Source organism: Rhinolophus sinicus, linkage group LG02 (assembly GCF_036562045.2).
Source record: "Rhinolophus sinicus isolate RSC01 linkage group LG02, ASM3656204v1, whole genome shotgun sequence".
In the NCBI taxonomy this organism is placed as follows: domain Eukaryota; kingdom Metazoa; phylum Chordata; class Mammalia; order Chiroptera; family Rhinolophidae; genus Rhinolophus; species Rhinolophus sinicus.
The window spans coordinates 115,463,950-115,478,855 of NC_133752.1; the positions used below are offsets into that span (position 1 = coordinate 115,463,950).

At 35.4% G+C, this 14,906-nt stretch overlaps 1 protein-coding gene across 3 annotated transcripts in view; it reads left to right on the forward strand.

The window, feature by feature from the left end:
* The window catches only part of CEP83 (centrosomal protein 83), a 186,608-nt gene that overhangs the window by 159,970 nt on the left and 11,732 nt on the right, over positions 1–14,906 (forward strand). For all 3 annotated transcript variants that reach the window (XM_074325264.1, XM_019710315.2, XM_074325265.1), the window contains 3 exons: positions 3,600–3,675; positions 4,950–5,107; positions 6,719–6,848. In XM_074325264.1, the coding sequence (XP_074181365.1) occupies positions 3,600–3,675; positions 4,950–5,107; positions 6,719–6,848 (364 nt within the window). The remainder of the gene's footprint in view (positions 1–3,599; positions 3,676–4,949; positions 5,108–6,718; positions 6,849–14,906) is intronic.

The following is a 14,906-nucleotide window of genomic DNA, read 5'->3' on the forward strand; positions in this document are numbered from 1 at the left end:
TAGTAGATTTGATACAGGTAGTGCAAGGCCTCTACCTTTGTTTTTTATAAAGATTGTTTTGGCTCTTCTAGGTCCTTTGCCTTTCCACATAAATTTTAAAATCAGCTTGTCACCTTTTCAAAGAAGCTTGTTAAGATTTTGATTGAAATTGCAATAAATCTCTATCTCAGCTTTAGGAGAGTTGTCATCTCAACAATATTGGAGTCTGTCCATCCAGTTCATGATTACGGCATATCTCTCTGTCTATTTAGGTCATCTTTAATTTCTTTCATCAAAGTTTTGTAGTTTTCATTGTATACATATGTCTTGCTCATCTTGTGTTACATTTTATTCCTAAGCATTTTTATGTGATTATAATTGGAGTTATTTTTAAATTTTTACTTTTTCATTGTTCATTGCTAACATATAGAAATAGTTGACTTTTATGTATTGACCTTGAATCCTGTGACCTGAACTAAAATCACGTATTTTCTACTAGCTGCTTTGTGGATTCCTTTGAGTTTTCTAAGATCATGTCATATATCTCTGTGCTTTATTCATTTTTTTTTTGTTCTGTGAGTTGGAAATTTAATTCAACTAATCCTTTCATTTTTATTGGTAAAAGTATCTAGTGCTTATTTTCTTATCACTGCTTTAAATGTATCTATAGATGATATGTTTTAATTATTATTTTTTTAGAAGTTCTCTCATTTCAATATGTATGTTCCTTTTCACCAAAGAGTTGTTTAATAGAAGATGTATTAATAGAAGTGCAGTGTTTAATAGACAGTGAAACTAATAGTTTCCTAGGGCTGCCATAACAAAATACCATAGACAGGGTGGTTTAAACAACAGAAATGTATCTCCTTAGAGTTTTGGAGAATGGAAGTCTGAGATTTCAAGGTGTTGTCAGCTCTGGTTTCTCCTGAGGCCTCGCTTCTTGGCTGGCAGCTAGTCGCCTTCTTGCTGTGTCCTCGCATGGCTTTATCTCTGCGCACATGTATCCCTGTACCTCTCCTTCTTATAAGGACACCAGTCATATTGGGTTAGGACCTACCCATATGAGCTCATTTAATTTAGCCAGTAGTTACCTCTTTAGAGCCCCATCTCCCAATATAATCACTTTCTGAATTGCTTGTGGGTTAAGATTTCAGTGTAGAGACACAATTCAGTACAAAAACAACAAGGTTTTTGAATTTCCAGTTGGGAGGGCTTTTTTCTTTCTTATTTTGTTGTTAATTTCTAGTTTTATTTATATTGTTTCTATTTCTATTTTATAGAACACAATAATGTTTTCTTTGTGACATAATATATCAGGGTTAGGACTAGAGTAAAGCAAGTGAGGCGCCCAGGGTGAAAAATGTAGGAACACACCCACTCTTACATGTTGACACTGCACTTGGAGGGTGCCCTAGAGTGAGTCTGAAAGTTTGCACCCCGGGTACCTCATTTGCCTCATCCTGTGCTTTGCTCAGTCCTTCATCTCAGTCCTGTAATACGTGATCGATTTTTGTGAGTGTTACATAAAGACTAGAAAAGAAAGTGTTCAATTATAAGAATATAAAGTTTGATATATAAATCTATAAGATCTACCTTATTAGCTATGCTGTTTAGGTCTTCTATGTACTTATTTTTTTGTCCACTTGATTTTTCTTGTACAAAGAGTGATACTAAAGTGTCTTATTATTATTTAGTGTGTTTGTATCTAGACTTGCATTCCTTGTAGTTTTTTGCTTCATAAAAGTGATTGCTGTATTATTTGGTATAGAGATAATCATAACAGTTATATCTTAAGTATGAATTGTGGCTGTTAGCACTTAAAAGTGCTTTTGTCATTTTAAATTATTTTTTTGCTTGAATTTTGCTTGTCTGATATCATTACTCTTCTTTTCTTATTGTTTCCATTTGCTTCGTATACCTTTGTTTGTGTCCTTATTTTTAGTGTTTCACAACCACTTAATTTTTCAAATGTGTCTTTTATGTGCGACAGATAGTTGGGTCTTGCTTTGGAGCCAAATTAGCAATCTTTTTATTTGAATGGCTGAGTTCAGTCCATCCACATGCAGTGAGCCCATGCTGATACCAAGTCAGGAGCGTGAGCAACCTCTGACTGGGATGTAGAATTATTTTCCTCTTTTTACTTACAGATGTTTGAAGTTTGGCCATTTTCTGTCTTCCACTGTGAAATATGTGGTTTTGTGTGGCTTTATTTGTTCTCCTTGCTTTTCTGTATTGTTTTGCAGAACATATGGGTAACACAGAACTAGACATCTGCTGTTATCTTCAGCTACCTGGAAGTCCCCTGTATCTATTTTTATTTTTTAAATCTAAAAAATTAATGACTTCCTCATTATGTAGATTAAAATTGAGAGTTTTAAAATATTGTGTTGTAGGATATGTTCTGGGACAAGGTTTTTTGTTCTCGTTACTCTGGAAAGAATTACCTCAGGCAGAGATACATATATTATTTACAAATGTCAGGTGCTGTGAACTATTAATTTAAATGTTAGGTTCTACAATTCTAGAATCATATATCTGTAATGGATTTTGAGAGCCAACCTTGTTCTACTCTTTGCTTTCAGGGAGGTACATTTTTCCAACTGTTCAGGACAGGAAAGGTTTTTATCTCTCCCTGACAATCTCCAGAAAGGAAAGAAAGACCCTTGCCAGGAACCTCATTCTAATGCGTTTTCCTATTATGGTCCCACAGTTTGGCCAGTTAGAATCTTTTCTGTTAGAATTTAAGCCTGTTTCTTCTGGTTTGGGCTTCTGTTGCCATAGTAATAAAATGTTCAACATTCTGTCATTACTTGAAGATAATAATGAACTTGACCCTTAGGTTTTTTGTGTTTTTGCTGTGTAAAACAGCTTCATTTCGTTAGCTTCTCTTTCATATAAATCATTTTCTATTCCATTAATCACTTTGATAATTTTTCTTTGATTTCTCTTCAGTTTCTCCAGATCATTTACAGTGTGTTATTGACCACAACTTATTTTAAAATAAGGACATAGTAACCAACTTAAAATGTAGCAAGAGTAATTTGCAAAATTTGCATGACTTTTTTTTAATGGTTTCCAATTGTGTTTTTCCCATGGCAGTACTGATTTTTCTGATTTATAAGTCTAACTACATCAACCAGATCTGTTTTGATCATTTGTTAAAATAATCATAATTGTAGTTTGTCTCATTTAGAATTTGTAAGATAGTGTCTCATAAACTGGATTACTTTCTGATGCCTTAGTGATATGTTACGCACCTTTCACCAGAGGCCATTTGCTCAGGCTGTTGTTCCCCTATGTTTATCAGAATTCTGCCCATCAGATTCTAATTTCCAGGTAGTTTCCTCTCATCTTCCTAGACAGACCTGATTTCTCATCTCCTGTATGCCCATAGTTTGTAGATTTTTCCATAACTCAGGCACAAATTTATGTTCAGTTTTAGTTATATGTGAACACAATTTGGCTGCCTGAAGTCAAAATCTTCATCATTGTATCTCTCCCAGTTTTCACAGCACAATGCCTGGTTTAATATGGGCACTCAGTAAGATGATTGTGTAATCCAGTGAAATATATGAACTATGGATTCTTAATACTGTCTTTTGTTGGATTGTGATCTTCAGGATAAAACTTCAACAACAAATTGTGAATATTGAAAATGCGGAGAAAGAGAAAAATGAAAATTCTGACCTGAAACAGGTATAATTTTAGCAAACATTTTTTTTTTTAATTAAATTTATTTGGGTGACTTGTTAATAAAATTATGTAGGTTTCAAGTGTACAGTTCTATAATACATCATCTGTATATTACATTGTGTATTCACCACCCAAAGTCAAATCCTCTTTCACCATATATTTCACCCCCTTTACTCTTTTCTCTCTCCCCCCACCCTCCCTCCTTTCCCTCTGGTGACCACTAAACTGATGTCTGTGAGTTTTTGTTTGTTTGTTTGACTTGTTCGTTTGTTGCTTTGCTTTTATTTTTAAATGATTCTTTAAATCTGTATTTTGAATCTTTATTGGAATTTTACATATCGGTATTCTGAAAATTTAATCACTACAATTTATAACGAAGTGATGAAGTTGATGTGTAAAGATAAAATGTTTAAACTTGAGCTTAGTAAACTTGTTCCAGATCGCTGACTAAAGCCAGTATGGCAATAAAATGAGTTGTAATCTTTTTGCTGGTGGAGGGTCTTGCCTTCAGTTTGTATAAAATGCAACATCTGTGAAGTGCAGTAAAGTGAAGCGCAGTAACACAAGGTGTGCCTGTAGCTACTTTTCATGAGAGAAGAACTCCCAGATAAAAGTAACTAGGGATGGAGAAAAAGCCTGAGTGACATTTCATGGTCTGATACTCTGTAGAGGCCAGGCAGTCCCCGCTGTTCATTAGGTTTCTCAGAGCATCTTTCTTCTACCCCACGCTGGATGCTTAGAAACTACTGAAACACAATGGAAGAGTGATCCTTCCTGTTTGTATAATTCCTGAGTGTTCAGAAAGCTGAACCCTGGCAGGGTTGCTGGTCACTGGGGATGTGGGACTGGGACAACAGATCTGCTTAGCTTTCCCAGCTGACCTCCTTTTAAAATTTTTCTTTTCTATGAGGCTAGAGGCAGTCCCATAGGAGACTCTCTCTAATTGTTGGATTCTCTTTTCTCACCCCCCTACTCTCCTCTAATAACCCTTCTCTGCACTCCCAGTGCCTCTTCCTGCCTTCGTATTTTTGGAAGAAGAGAGAGGACTCTGGCAGACTGAGGAATATGGTTCTCGATAGTTTCTGGTTATATTAAGAAATGGCCCTGCGCTAATGGAACCTGATGCTGCTGCTGGTTATTGTTTCATTTCAGGGTGTCCTCAAGGGCACAGCAGTTGGGTGGGGCAGTTATGACGGAAGATGCTTACATCCTCTGCCTCTTACACTCCACTGGAATTTATTTAGTGGCCTTACAGTTCTCTTCTTTCTTCTTTTAAGCAAATCAGTGGTTTGCAGATCCAAATGACCTCACTAACTCAGTCGGAGAATGAGTTGCTGAATTCAAACCAAATACTGAAGGAAATGGTGGAGCGATTGAAACAGGAATGCCGAAATTTAAGAAGCCAAGCTGAAAAAGCACAGCTGGAAGTTGAAAAGTAGAGTTTGCTTTCTTTATGTACAAACTGTTCTTTCTGCTATATTATATATAGTTATTTTAATGATGATTCCATGTCAAATTTGTTTTGGGAACTAGTTACAAATATCCTTTGACATTGTACAGTGGTCTGAGGTAATGTACTTATCCATTTCTAGAAAATGAGCTTTATGGACTTGTGAATTGTTTTGTTTTGTTTTTTTAAAGATATGTAGGGAAGAAGACCTTTTAAAATTCTGCCTGACCACAGTATTCTGAAAACCCTCAAAGAAAAACTTCTTTAGTGATTGAGTAAATCAATACATGTTTTACTTCAGATATCTAAATTATTCTTCTGAATGTGGACAACAGAAAAAAAATATATTTGTGTGCAAAACTTACTTTCTAGAATTAAAACTATAATCTTTTGAGTTTTCTATTTGAAAAGTTCATTTACTTGTTTATTTTTTTAGGTCTTGAAACTTGTTAGTAGTAGACAGTATAGTCAACTGGTCAGGAGAGGATTTTGGTGATGTTCCAGATCTTGTATTCTCCGGAAAATTTTGTTTAGATAAGGTAGAAAACTACCATTTTATATTTGCTTTGTCTTTATAACGTGTCAGTTTTTATTTGAATCCACAAAATATTTTCAGATTTGTTCTTCTGAAGGTTACCTTGCCACATAAATCTTTCTTACCTTCATTTTTTCTGTTATTTCATATTTTGAGGCTTGCCTATGCATTACTATATATTTAGTTGAATTTCAAGAAAATGAGTAAGATATTTTGTCTATAATGTGTTGTGACATTCCACAGGGTCCAAATTATTTTGCTTACATTTTGCAAGAAATAGAACTTTGTATCTTGAAATCGTCAAGTATTTGAAATGTGCTTAAGAATTCTAATGACAATATCACTGGCAAATTTACATAATTCCTCATTGGTTTCTGAATGTTATTCATAGGATCATATAGCAGAAAATAGCTGGACTAGGGTTCAGTAGAATGTGATTTTGGTCCCAGCTAAGACCCTTAAAATCTGTATGACTGATGGCTTATAATCTGACTTCTTAGAATTTATAAATCTCATTTGTACTGCCTATAGTCAGGATACTAAAAATCACGTAATGTATGCAGAAGAGCTTTAAAGATGTAAGTTGTTATGATGTTACCTTAAAATACCATTGATAGGCACTTGAGCCAGAAAACATTCCTCATTAAGACTTGTTACCAGGGCTGGTTTTCCAGCTGCCTGACTAGGGCTGAGTGTTTATAGCTTGGTGGTGATCATGGTTCAGAGCTGGTTATCGAGTGCTTGTCCTGCTGTTGACCAGGTGTAAGTCTTCAAGCTAGTTCATTAACTGCTCTAAGCTTCAGTTTCCTCGTTTGTAGAATGGAGATGATAGAAGTACAGACCTCAAGGGCTTATTATGAAAAACAAATGATAAGCACAGTGCCTGGTCCCTAAGAAGTGCGCAGTGTCACTGAGTGACTAGCGGAGGGGTCAGGCAAGAATGCCTGCAGCTGGGTAATTAAGGAGGCAGTGAATCAGGTAGTAAGTTTGATTATACTGGTGATAGTATCTATTTAACCCTAAGAGTTAACTGCCATGTTTTGCATATATTCTTCTGACAGGACATTGGAAGAGAAACACACACAGTGGTTGGAAGAAAAGCATAAGCTTCATGAACGTATCACAGACAGAGAAGAAAAGTATAATCAAGCTAAAGAGAAACTGCAGCGAGCTGCGATTGCCCAGAAAAAGGCAAGAGGCTCTTATTAAAGTAATTTCTATACAGTAAAGCATAATTTACTATTTTAGGAGAATAAAATGTATAATTAAAACAGATTTTACTGGCGTGTTTAATTTGATGTTTAAACATGACGTTTGGCTGTCAACCTTGCAGAGATAAATTGGGAAAATCCAAACTGCTCAACCAGGTTTATTTCTAAATTTTGTGTACAAGTGAGTTTTTCAGAGCCAACATGCATTTTTCCACAGAGACAGTGTTTTTCAGTGCTAATGTTTCAAGACCAGCCCATACAAGTCTTATTTAACCCATTCTGCACTTAAATTACAGGGCGATTAGGCCTGTTTCAGCTGTTCTTAACTAACACTTATAATATCGTTTTTGTAGTTAACATGCTTTTTTGTTTCCAACTCAGGAATATAGGAGCAAGCATCTCCTTGCCTTAGCAGGAGGAGCTAGGACTGCCCCTGGCTCCTGAAATGGCCACAATATTTCCCATAGCCATGATACTTTTTAAGCTTCACTTTGCAGGCATATTTTCTCCAGAACCTAAAAACTTTGTTTTCTTAGAAATAGTCCAGGGCGTCATGGAAATAATGTAATTACATGATTCGCCTAAGTCAGTGGCTTTCAACTTTTTTCCTACTTCAACAAACCCAAGGAATGTAACATGGTCCCATCAGTAACTGTTACTCACTGTGGCAATGGTTCGCTCCTTATTTTCAACAAGATTGGAGAATGTGTGTTGAGGGGAGGTAATGTTAAAAAAAAAAAAAAAAATCCCACAAATGAGTTGATAAGTCTCCATTTGAAATTCCTTTAGTAGTGGCACTGGTTTGGGGAAGGCGAGAAGATCTGAGATGAGAGGAAAGGACTTCTAGGCATAGCCACACCAGTATTTTAATGTCTGTATGTTTATTGAAAAGGTTAGCTGTTCATATTTGCATAAGAGAAGAGAACTGTAAATTATTTACATATTTTGAATTTAGAAATCAAGGACAGTTCCTAGTACCTGTGTATGTGATGAGATATAACTGCCAGATGCATTCTGATAGTTGGAGTGACAACATGAGAAATATAAGTCATTCCTTCCCCATGTTCTTGTTTTCTGAATATTGTGCTTTTCTTTCCATGATGCTAAAAGTTGTGTAACATCAAGATTAGAAAATAGCACTTACTATGTGGACATTCCAGTGTCTTATACTCATATATAAATACTTGTTGTTTTTCTTTGTGTATACAACTTTCTTTCAGGCCATGTAAGTACTGAGCATTGTATGAGTATTGTTGGGCTTCCAGTGAATTGTTTTATGACTTGGGATGATAGAAATTCTATTTATGCTTCCTTGTACTGTTTGAAACCTAGAAGCCTCTGAAGCCAGATGTTAGCTAGAAATCACTAGAAATTATAAGAGCTGACGTGATCTTTTACAGAGAAATTTTTATGTTGAGATTTTAGAGATACGTATCTTAGAGATCAGATTCTAATTATTGAGGTTAGTTTGGGTTGACTTCTTTTGGAGCAAAAGTGACATCCAGTGGTGAGAGAGATTATCAGCTAATCACAGGTATACCAGAATTAGAGAAGGAGGTGATATTTTAAGAAGCCTGCAAAATAACCTTTCATTGGTATTATGAACTAGGATGAATGCAATGCCTCCCAAATGATGAGTGTGAACATAGTAAATATCCATTTCACTTTTTAAAATGTGATCCATGGATTATGGTTTGAAATCACAGAAATTGTTAAACTCAGTGGAGTGAAATAATTATGACCCAGAGCCGTTCCACCATGTGGGACACTGCCCTACAGGCTTACAACTTTACATCAAGTAAAGTGGAAAAACAGACAATATATGTGACATAGAACTACAATAAAACGTATGTAAGTATATACAATTTTGGGGCTGGGAGGAACTTCGCGTTCAGATAGTTTTTAGAGATTAGGAAACTGAAGTAGTAGGTAGCCAAGATAACTTCACTAGCAAGAATCATCACTATAATTAAAACCTGTATCTTTCTAGTCTCAATCCTGTGCTTTTTCTACACTGTTACTCTTTTAATTTCCCACTTTCTTTGATTCCAAATACTTTACTGCTTTTCTCTCCATTGTAGCCATAATAACAAGTTATAAAATACTAACTACTATGGGGCAGAAATCATAATCCTTTAGGGTTCCTTTCCTGTGAGAGGTTCTTGTAACTGGGGAATAGCAGCTTTAGTTTTTCCTCCCAGGCTAGATAAGACGGCCCACTGTTTCTTTATGGCTCCAACCTTCTAAGCAAAAAGCTTATGTCATTTCTGGTAAGTGTTTTTTGGTAGTCTTTGTATAATGATATTTTGCTGTGTTGATTTGTTTGGAAAAGCTTAAGCAGGTGTATTGAGTTGGATGCCCTTCTGTAGGTGATGACTTCTCTGTATTTTCTCCGCACATTGTTGAAGTGTGAGTGTGAAGAGAGATCTCTTGGTATGAGCATAATGCATTGTGCTTTTCCGTTTAAAGCACTTGAAGTGACAACTTATTTTTATTCTAAGGTATATCTCTCTAAAATAATTATTGGTTTGATACTGTTAGGAATGTTTTTTTGTTTTTTTTTAAATGAACCATCGTCTTGAAATTGTAAAGTATCTATTGACTATGTTGTGTGGGATAGCATTATGTTACACACTGAGGGGAAAATAAAAGCCATGATTAATTTCTGCCCTTATTATATGACCAAATAATCTAATTGGAGAAATAAGAAATATCTAACGAATACTGTTAATCACTTTCAAGTGATCTGTACGGACACAAAAGTTTGAGAACTAGTGTGCCAGAGAGAAGAAAGCTTGAAGACAGGGCGCCCAGTTAGGAAGTTATTATAATAAACTTAAAATGAGGTAAAAAGTCTGGAATTGGGATTTGAGGTATAGGAATGAAAATGAAGAGTGACTTCCAGAAGTATTCTGAAGGAAAAAAAAAGTATCTGGTGCTAAATAAGAAGCAGGAAAAAAATTGAAGTATTTTAGCTGTGAGAGGGAGGATACAAATGGAGTTGTCATAATGGGATTAAGAAAATGTGTCAGTTGAGTAGAAAGAGGAGATATATTTGACTAAACATATGTCAGATATGAAATCACAGCAGTATATCCATGTAGACATGTCCTACACCTGTAAGGTCAGATATTGTGTAGATAACTAGAAATAATGGAATGTGAAGCTTGGAGATAGTAATTCAGATTAGAGATGTATAATTAAGCACTTGAGTTTGAGATGATAGAACAATAAAAGGACTAAAAACTAAGTTGACTTGGAAAGAGGAGCTTGATTTAATGGAGAATGGTCATAGAGGTGGAAGCTGTAGTGTGGAGTGGGAGAAACTGCAGAATAAGGAAGGTATCAGAGATACCTTCATGGCATTGAGCATGATTACTGTAAAGAGTTCATTGAAGTTGGCCAGGTGGTGAAAGGGGAATCCAGCTTTGATGCTTGCATTAAAAAAAACACAAAAAAAACCACATACACAAAAAAACCATGCACACAAATGTTTATAGCAGCTTTATTCACTGTTGCCCAAATTTAGAAGCAACCAAGACATCCTTCAGTAGGTGAATGGATAAAAAAAATCAGTGCTATATCATACAATGAAATATTTATTCAGTAATAAAAAGAAATGATCTATCACACCATGCAGACATGGAGGAACCTTGAATACATGTTGCTAAATGAAAGAAGCAAATCTGAAAGACTACATACTGTATGATTTCAACTATCTGACATTTTAGAAAAGCCAAAACTATAGAGACAGAAAAAAAAAAATTAGTGGTTGTAGGGGTGGAAGGTAGGGATGAATAGGTGGAGCACAGGGAATTTTTAGGGCAGTGAAACTATTCTGTATGATACTGTAATAGTCAGTACATGACATTATACATTTGACAAAACCCATAGAATTATACAGCACACAGAGTGAAATAATGTAAACTATGGACTTCAGTTAATAATAATGTATCAATGTTGGTTCATCAATTTTAGCAAATGTGCCACACCAATGTAAGATGTTAATAATGGGAAACTGTGAAGGGAGAGAATATATGGGATCTCTCACTACTTTCTGTTAAATAGTCCTGTAAACTTAAACTGCTCTAAGTCTGTTAATAATAATAACCCCAACCACATAAGGAAATATGATAACATCAAAAATCAAGAGAAATTACAGCCAACATAAGCAGACCCTCCTCCCCAAAGAGGATCCAGGTAATGGAATTATCAGATACAGACTTTAAAATTACCATGTTGTATATACTCAGAAATAAAGGGAAAGCTTGAGAATTGTAATGGAAAACTGGAAACCAATTTTTAAAATGGCAAGTTTAGAACTAAATAACACAACTGAATTATGAACTCAGTGGATAGATTTAACAGCAGGCATCATCATCATCATCATCATAATCAAGATATGAGTGGAAATTAATGAAACAGAAAATATGCAAAAGAGAAAATTTTAAATGCTAAGAGTCGAGTTTTTGAAAAGATTGATAAAACTGATAAAGCCTTAGCCTGATTCTCCCCAAACTCCCCACAGGATAGGTAGTTAGGTATGTAGATAGTAGGTATATAAACACAAATGAACAATATCATAAATAAGAAAAGAGTATCACTACACATAAATATTAAAACAAAAAGGATATTAAAAACAACTATGCTGGGCCCGGCCCAGTAGCTCAGGTGGTTGGAGCTCTGTGCTCCTAACTCCGAAGGCTGCCGGTTCGATTCCCACATGGGCCAGTGGGCTCTCAACCACAAGGTTGCCAGTTCAACTCCTCAAATCCCACAAGGGATGGTGGGCTGCGCCCCCTGAATCTAAGATTGAACACGGCACCTTGAGCTGAGCTGCCGCTGAGCTTCCAGATGGCTCAGTTGGTTGGAGCGCGTCCTCTCAACCACAGGGTTGCCGGTTTGACTCCCGTAAGGGATGGTGGGCTATGCCCCCTGCAACTAACAACAGCAATTGGACCTGCACCCTCTACAACTAAGATTGAAAGGACAACTTGACTTGGAAAAAAGTCCTGGAAGTACACACTGTTCCCCAATAAAAGTCCTGTTAAAAAAAAACACGTTTAATAAAAAAATAAATAAATAAAAACGACTATGCTAATTATGCAATTTAGATGAAATGAACAAATTCCTTGAAGCATCTTAACAAAACTAATACAAGAAGAATTAGAAAATCTGAATAGTCCTATATCTGTTTAGAAATTGAATCCTTAAAACTTTCTACAGAGGAAATGCCTAGTTCATTTGGCTTCACTGATAAATTTCTTACAAATACTTAAGGAAGAAATAATACTATTTGTAACACAAACTCTTCCATGTAATAAGAAAGAAAAATATCTCCACTTATTTTATGAGTTCAGAACCTGATAGCATCATTATAAGAAAAGAAAATTACATCACAAACATAGATGTAAAAGTCTTAAATATTAGCAAACTGAATCCAGTGATACATGAAAATGATAATATGTCATGAGCATGTAGGGTTTATTATAGGAATATAAGATGGCTTACCATTCAGAATTGATCAATGTAATTCAACACCCTAACAGAACAAAGAAAACCTTGTGATCATCTTAATAGACACAGAAGAACAATTTGACAAAATTTAACACTCTTACATGATAAAAAGTCTTTATTAAAATAGGAATAGAAGGGATATTTGTATCTATAAAATTCCTACAGCTAACATCATACTTACTGATTAAATACTCAGTGTTTACTCCCACCCAAGTTCAGGAACAAGGCAAGTATGTTCACTATCACCATTTTGTTCAACATTTTATTGGAAGCCCTAGCTAGTGTAATAAGACAAGAAAAAGAAATAAAAGACATAACAGTGGAAAAAAGTGAAATTGTCATTCACAGATGACATCATGAATAAAAATATAAATCTAACTATTAAAATTAATATGTGCAATTTAAAAGTTGTTGGGTCAAGTAACAAACATCAGTTACCATTTTTTGGATTATCCTATTTACTTTATTATTTCTAACAATTCTGTAAATAATAGCTAATATTAAGTATTCTTATGAATAATTTGAGTATGCTTGCCCTCTTACGCTATTACAGGGCACAACAATTTTTTTTGAGACATAATTGACATATAACATTAGTTTCAACAACATGATGAGGTGATGTTTGTATGGGGTTACATCTCAATAAACCCATTTCGTAAGTTGAAAATACAGTAAGTCGAAAATGCATTTCTTACACCTAATTACTGAATATCATAGCTTACCCTAGTCTACCTTAAACGTGCTCAGAACACTTACATTAGCCTATAGTTGAGCAAAATCATCTAATACAAAGCCTGTTTTATAATAAAGTGTTGAATATCTCATGTAATTATGTGTATTGCTTTTGCACCATCGTAAAGTTGAAAAATCGTAACCATCATAAGTTGGGGGATGTCTGTATTGTGAAATGGTCATCACAATAAGTCTAGCTAGCATTCATCACCATTACAAAAATTTTTCTTCTGGTTTTTTTTTTTTTTTAATTTATTGGGGTGACAATTGTTAGTAAAATTACATAGATTTCAGGTGTACAATTCTGTATTACATCATCTATAAATCCCATTGTGTGTTCATCACCCAGAGTCAGTTCTCCTTCCATCACCATATATTCGATCCCCCTTACCCTCATCTCCCGCCCCCCACCCCCCGCCCCCCTTACCCTCTGGCAACCACTAAACTATTGTCTGTGTCTATGAGTTTCTGTTTCTCATTTGTTTGTCTTGTTCTTTTGTTGTTTTTGGTTTATATACCACATATCAGTGAAATCACATGGTTCTCTGCTTTTTCTGTCTGACTTGTTTCGCTCAGCATTACTCTCTCAAGATCCATCCATGTTGTCACAAATGTTCCTATATCATCTTTTCTTACTGCCGAATAGTATTCCATTGTGTATATATACCACAACTTCTTTATCCATTCATCTATCGAAGGCCATTTTGGTTGTTTCCATGTCTTGGCCACCGTAAACAAAGCTGCAATGAACATTGGAGCACATGTGTCTTTATCTCTAAATGTTTTCAGATTTTTTGGGTAGATACCCAGGAGAGGGATTGCTGGGTCATATGGTAAATCTATTCATAATTTTTTGAGGAACCTCCACACTGCCTTCCATAACGGCTGCACCAGTCTGCATTCCCACCAACAGTGTATGAGGGTTCCTTTTTCTCCACAGCCTCTCCAACACTTGTTACTATTTGTCTTGTTGATGATAGCCATTCTGACTGGGGTGAGGTGATATCTCATTGTGGTTTTTATTTGCATTTCTCTGATGATTAGTGATGTTGAGCATTTTTCATATGCCCATTTGCCATTTGTATGTCCTCTTTGGAGAAATGTCTCTTCAAGTCCTCTGCCCATTTTTCAATTGGGTTGTTTGTTTTTTTGTTGTTGAGTTGCATGAGTTCCTTGTATATTCTGGATACTAGCCCCTTATCGGAGGCACTGTTTGCAAAAATCTTCTCCCATTCAGTTGGTGGCCTCTTTATTTTGTCAATGGTTTCTTTTGCTGTGCAGAAGCTTTTAAGTTTCATATAGTCCCATTCGTTTATTTTAGCTTTTACTTCCATTGCCTTTGGAGTCAAGTTCATAAAATGCTCTTTGAACCCAAGGTCCATAAGTTTAGTACCTATGTTTTCTTCTATGCAGTTTATTGTGTCAGGTCTTATGCTTAAGTCTTTGATCCATTTTGAATTAATTTTGGTACATGGTGACAAATAGCAGTCCAGTTTCATTCTTTTGCACGTGGCTATCCAATTCTCCCAGCACCATTTATTGAAGAGGCTGTCTTTGCTCCATTGTATGTTTTAGCTTCTTTGTCAAAAATTATCTGTCCATATTTATGTGGTTTTATTTCTGGGTTCTCAATTCTATTCCATTGGTCTATGTGTCTGTTTTTCTGCCAATACCATGCTGTTTTGATTATTGTAGCCCTGTAGTACAAGCCAAAGTCAGGAAGTGTGATACCTCCATTATTGTTCTTTTTCTTAAGATTGCTTTGGCTATTCAGGGTCTTTTGTGGTTC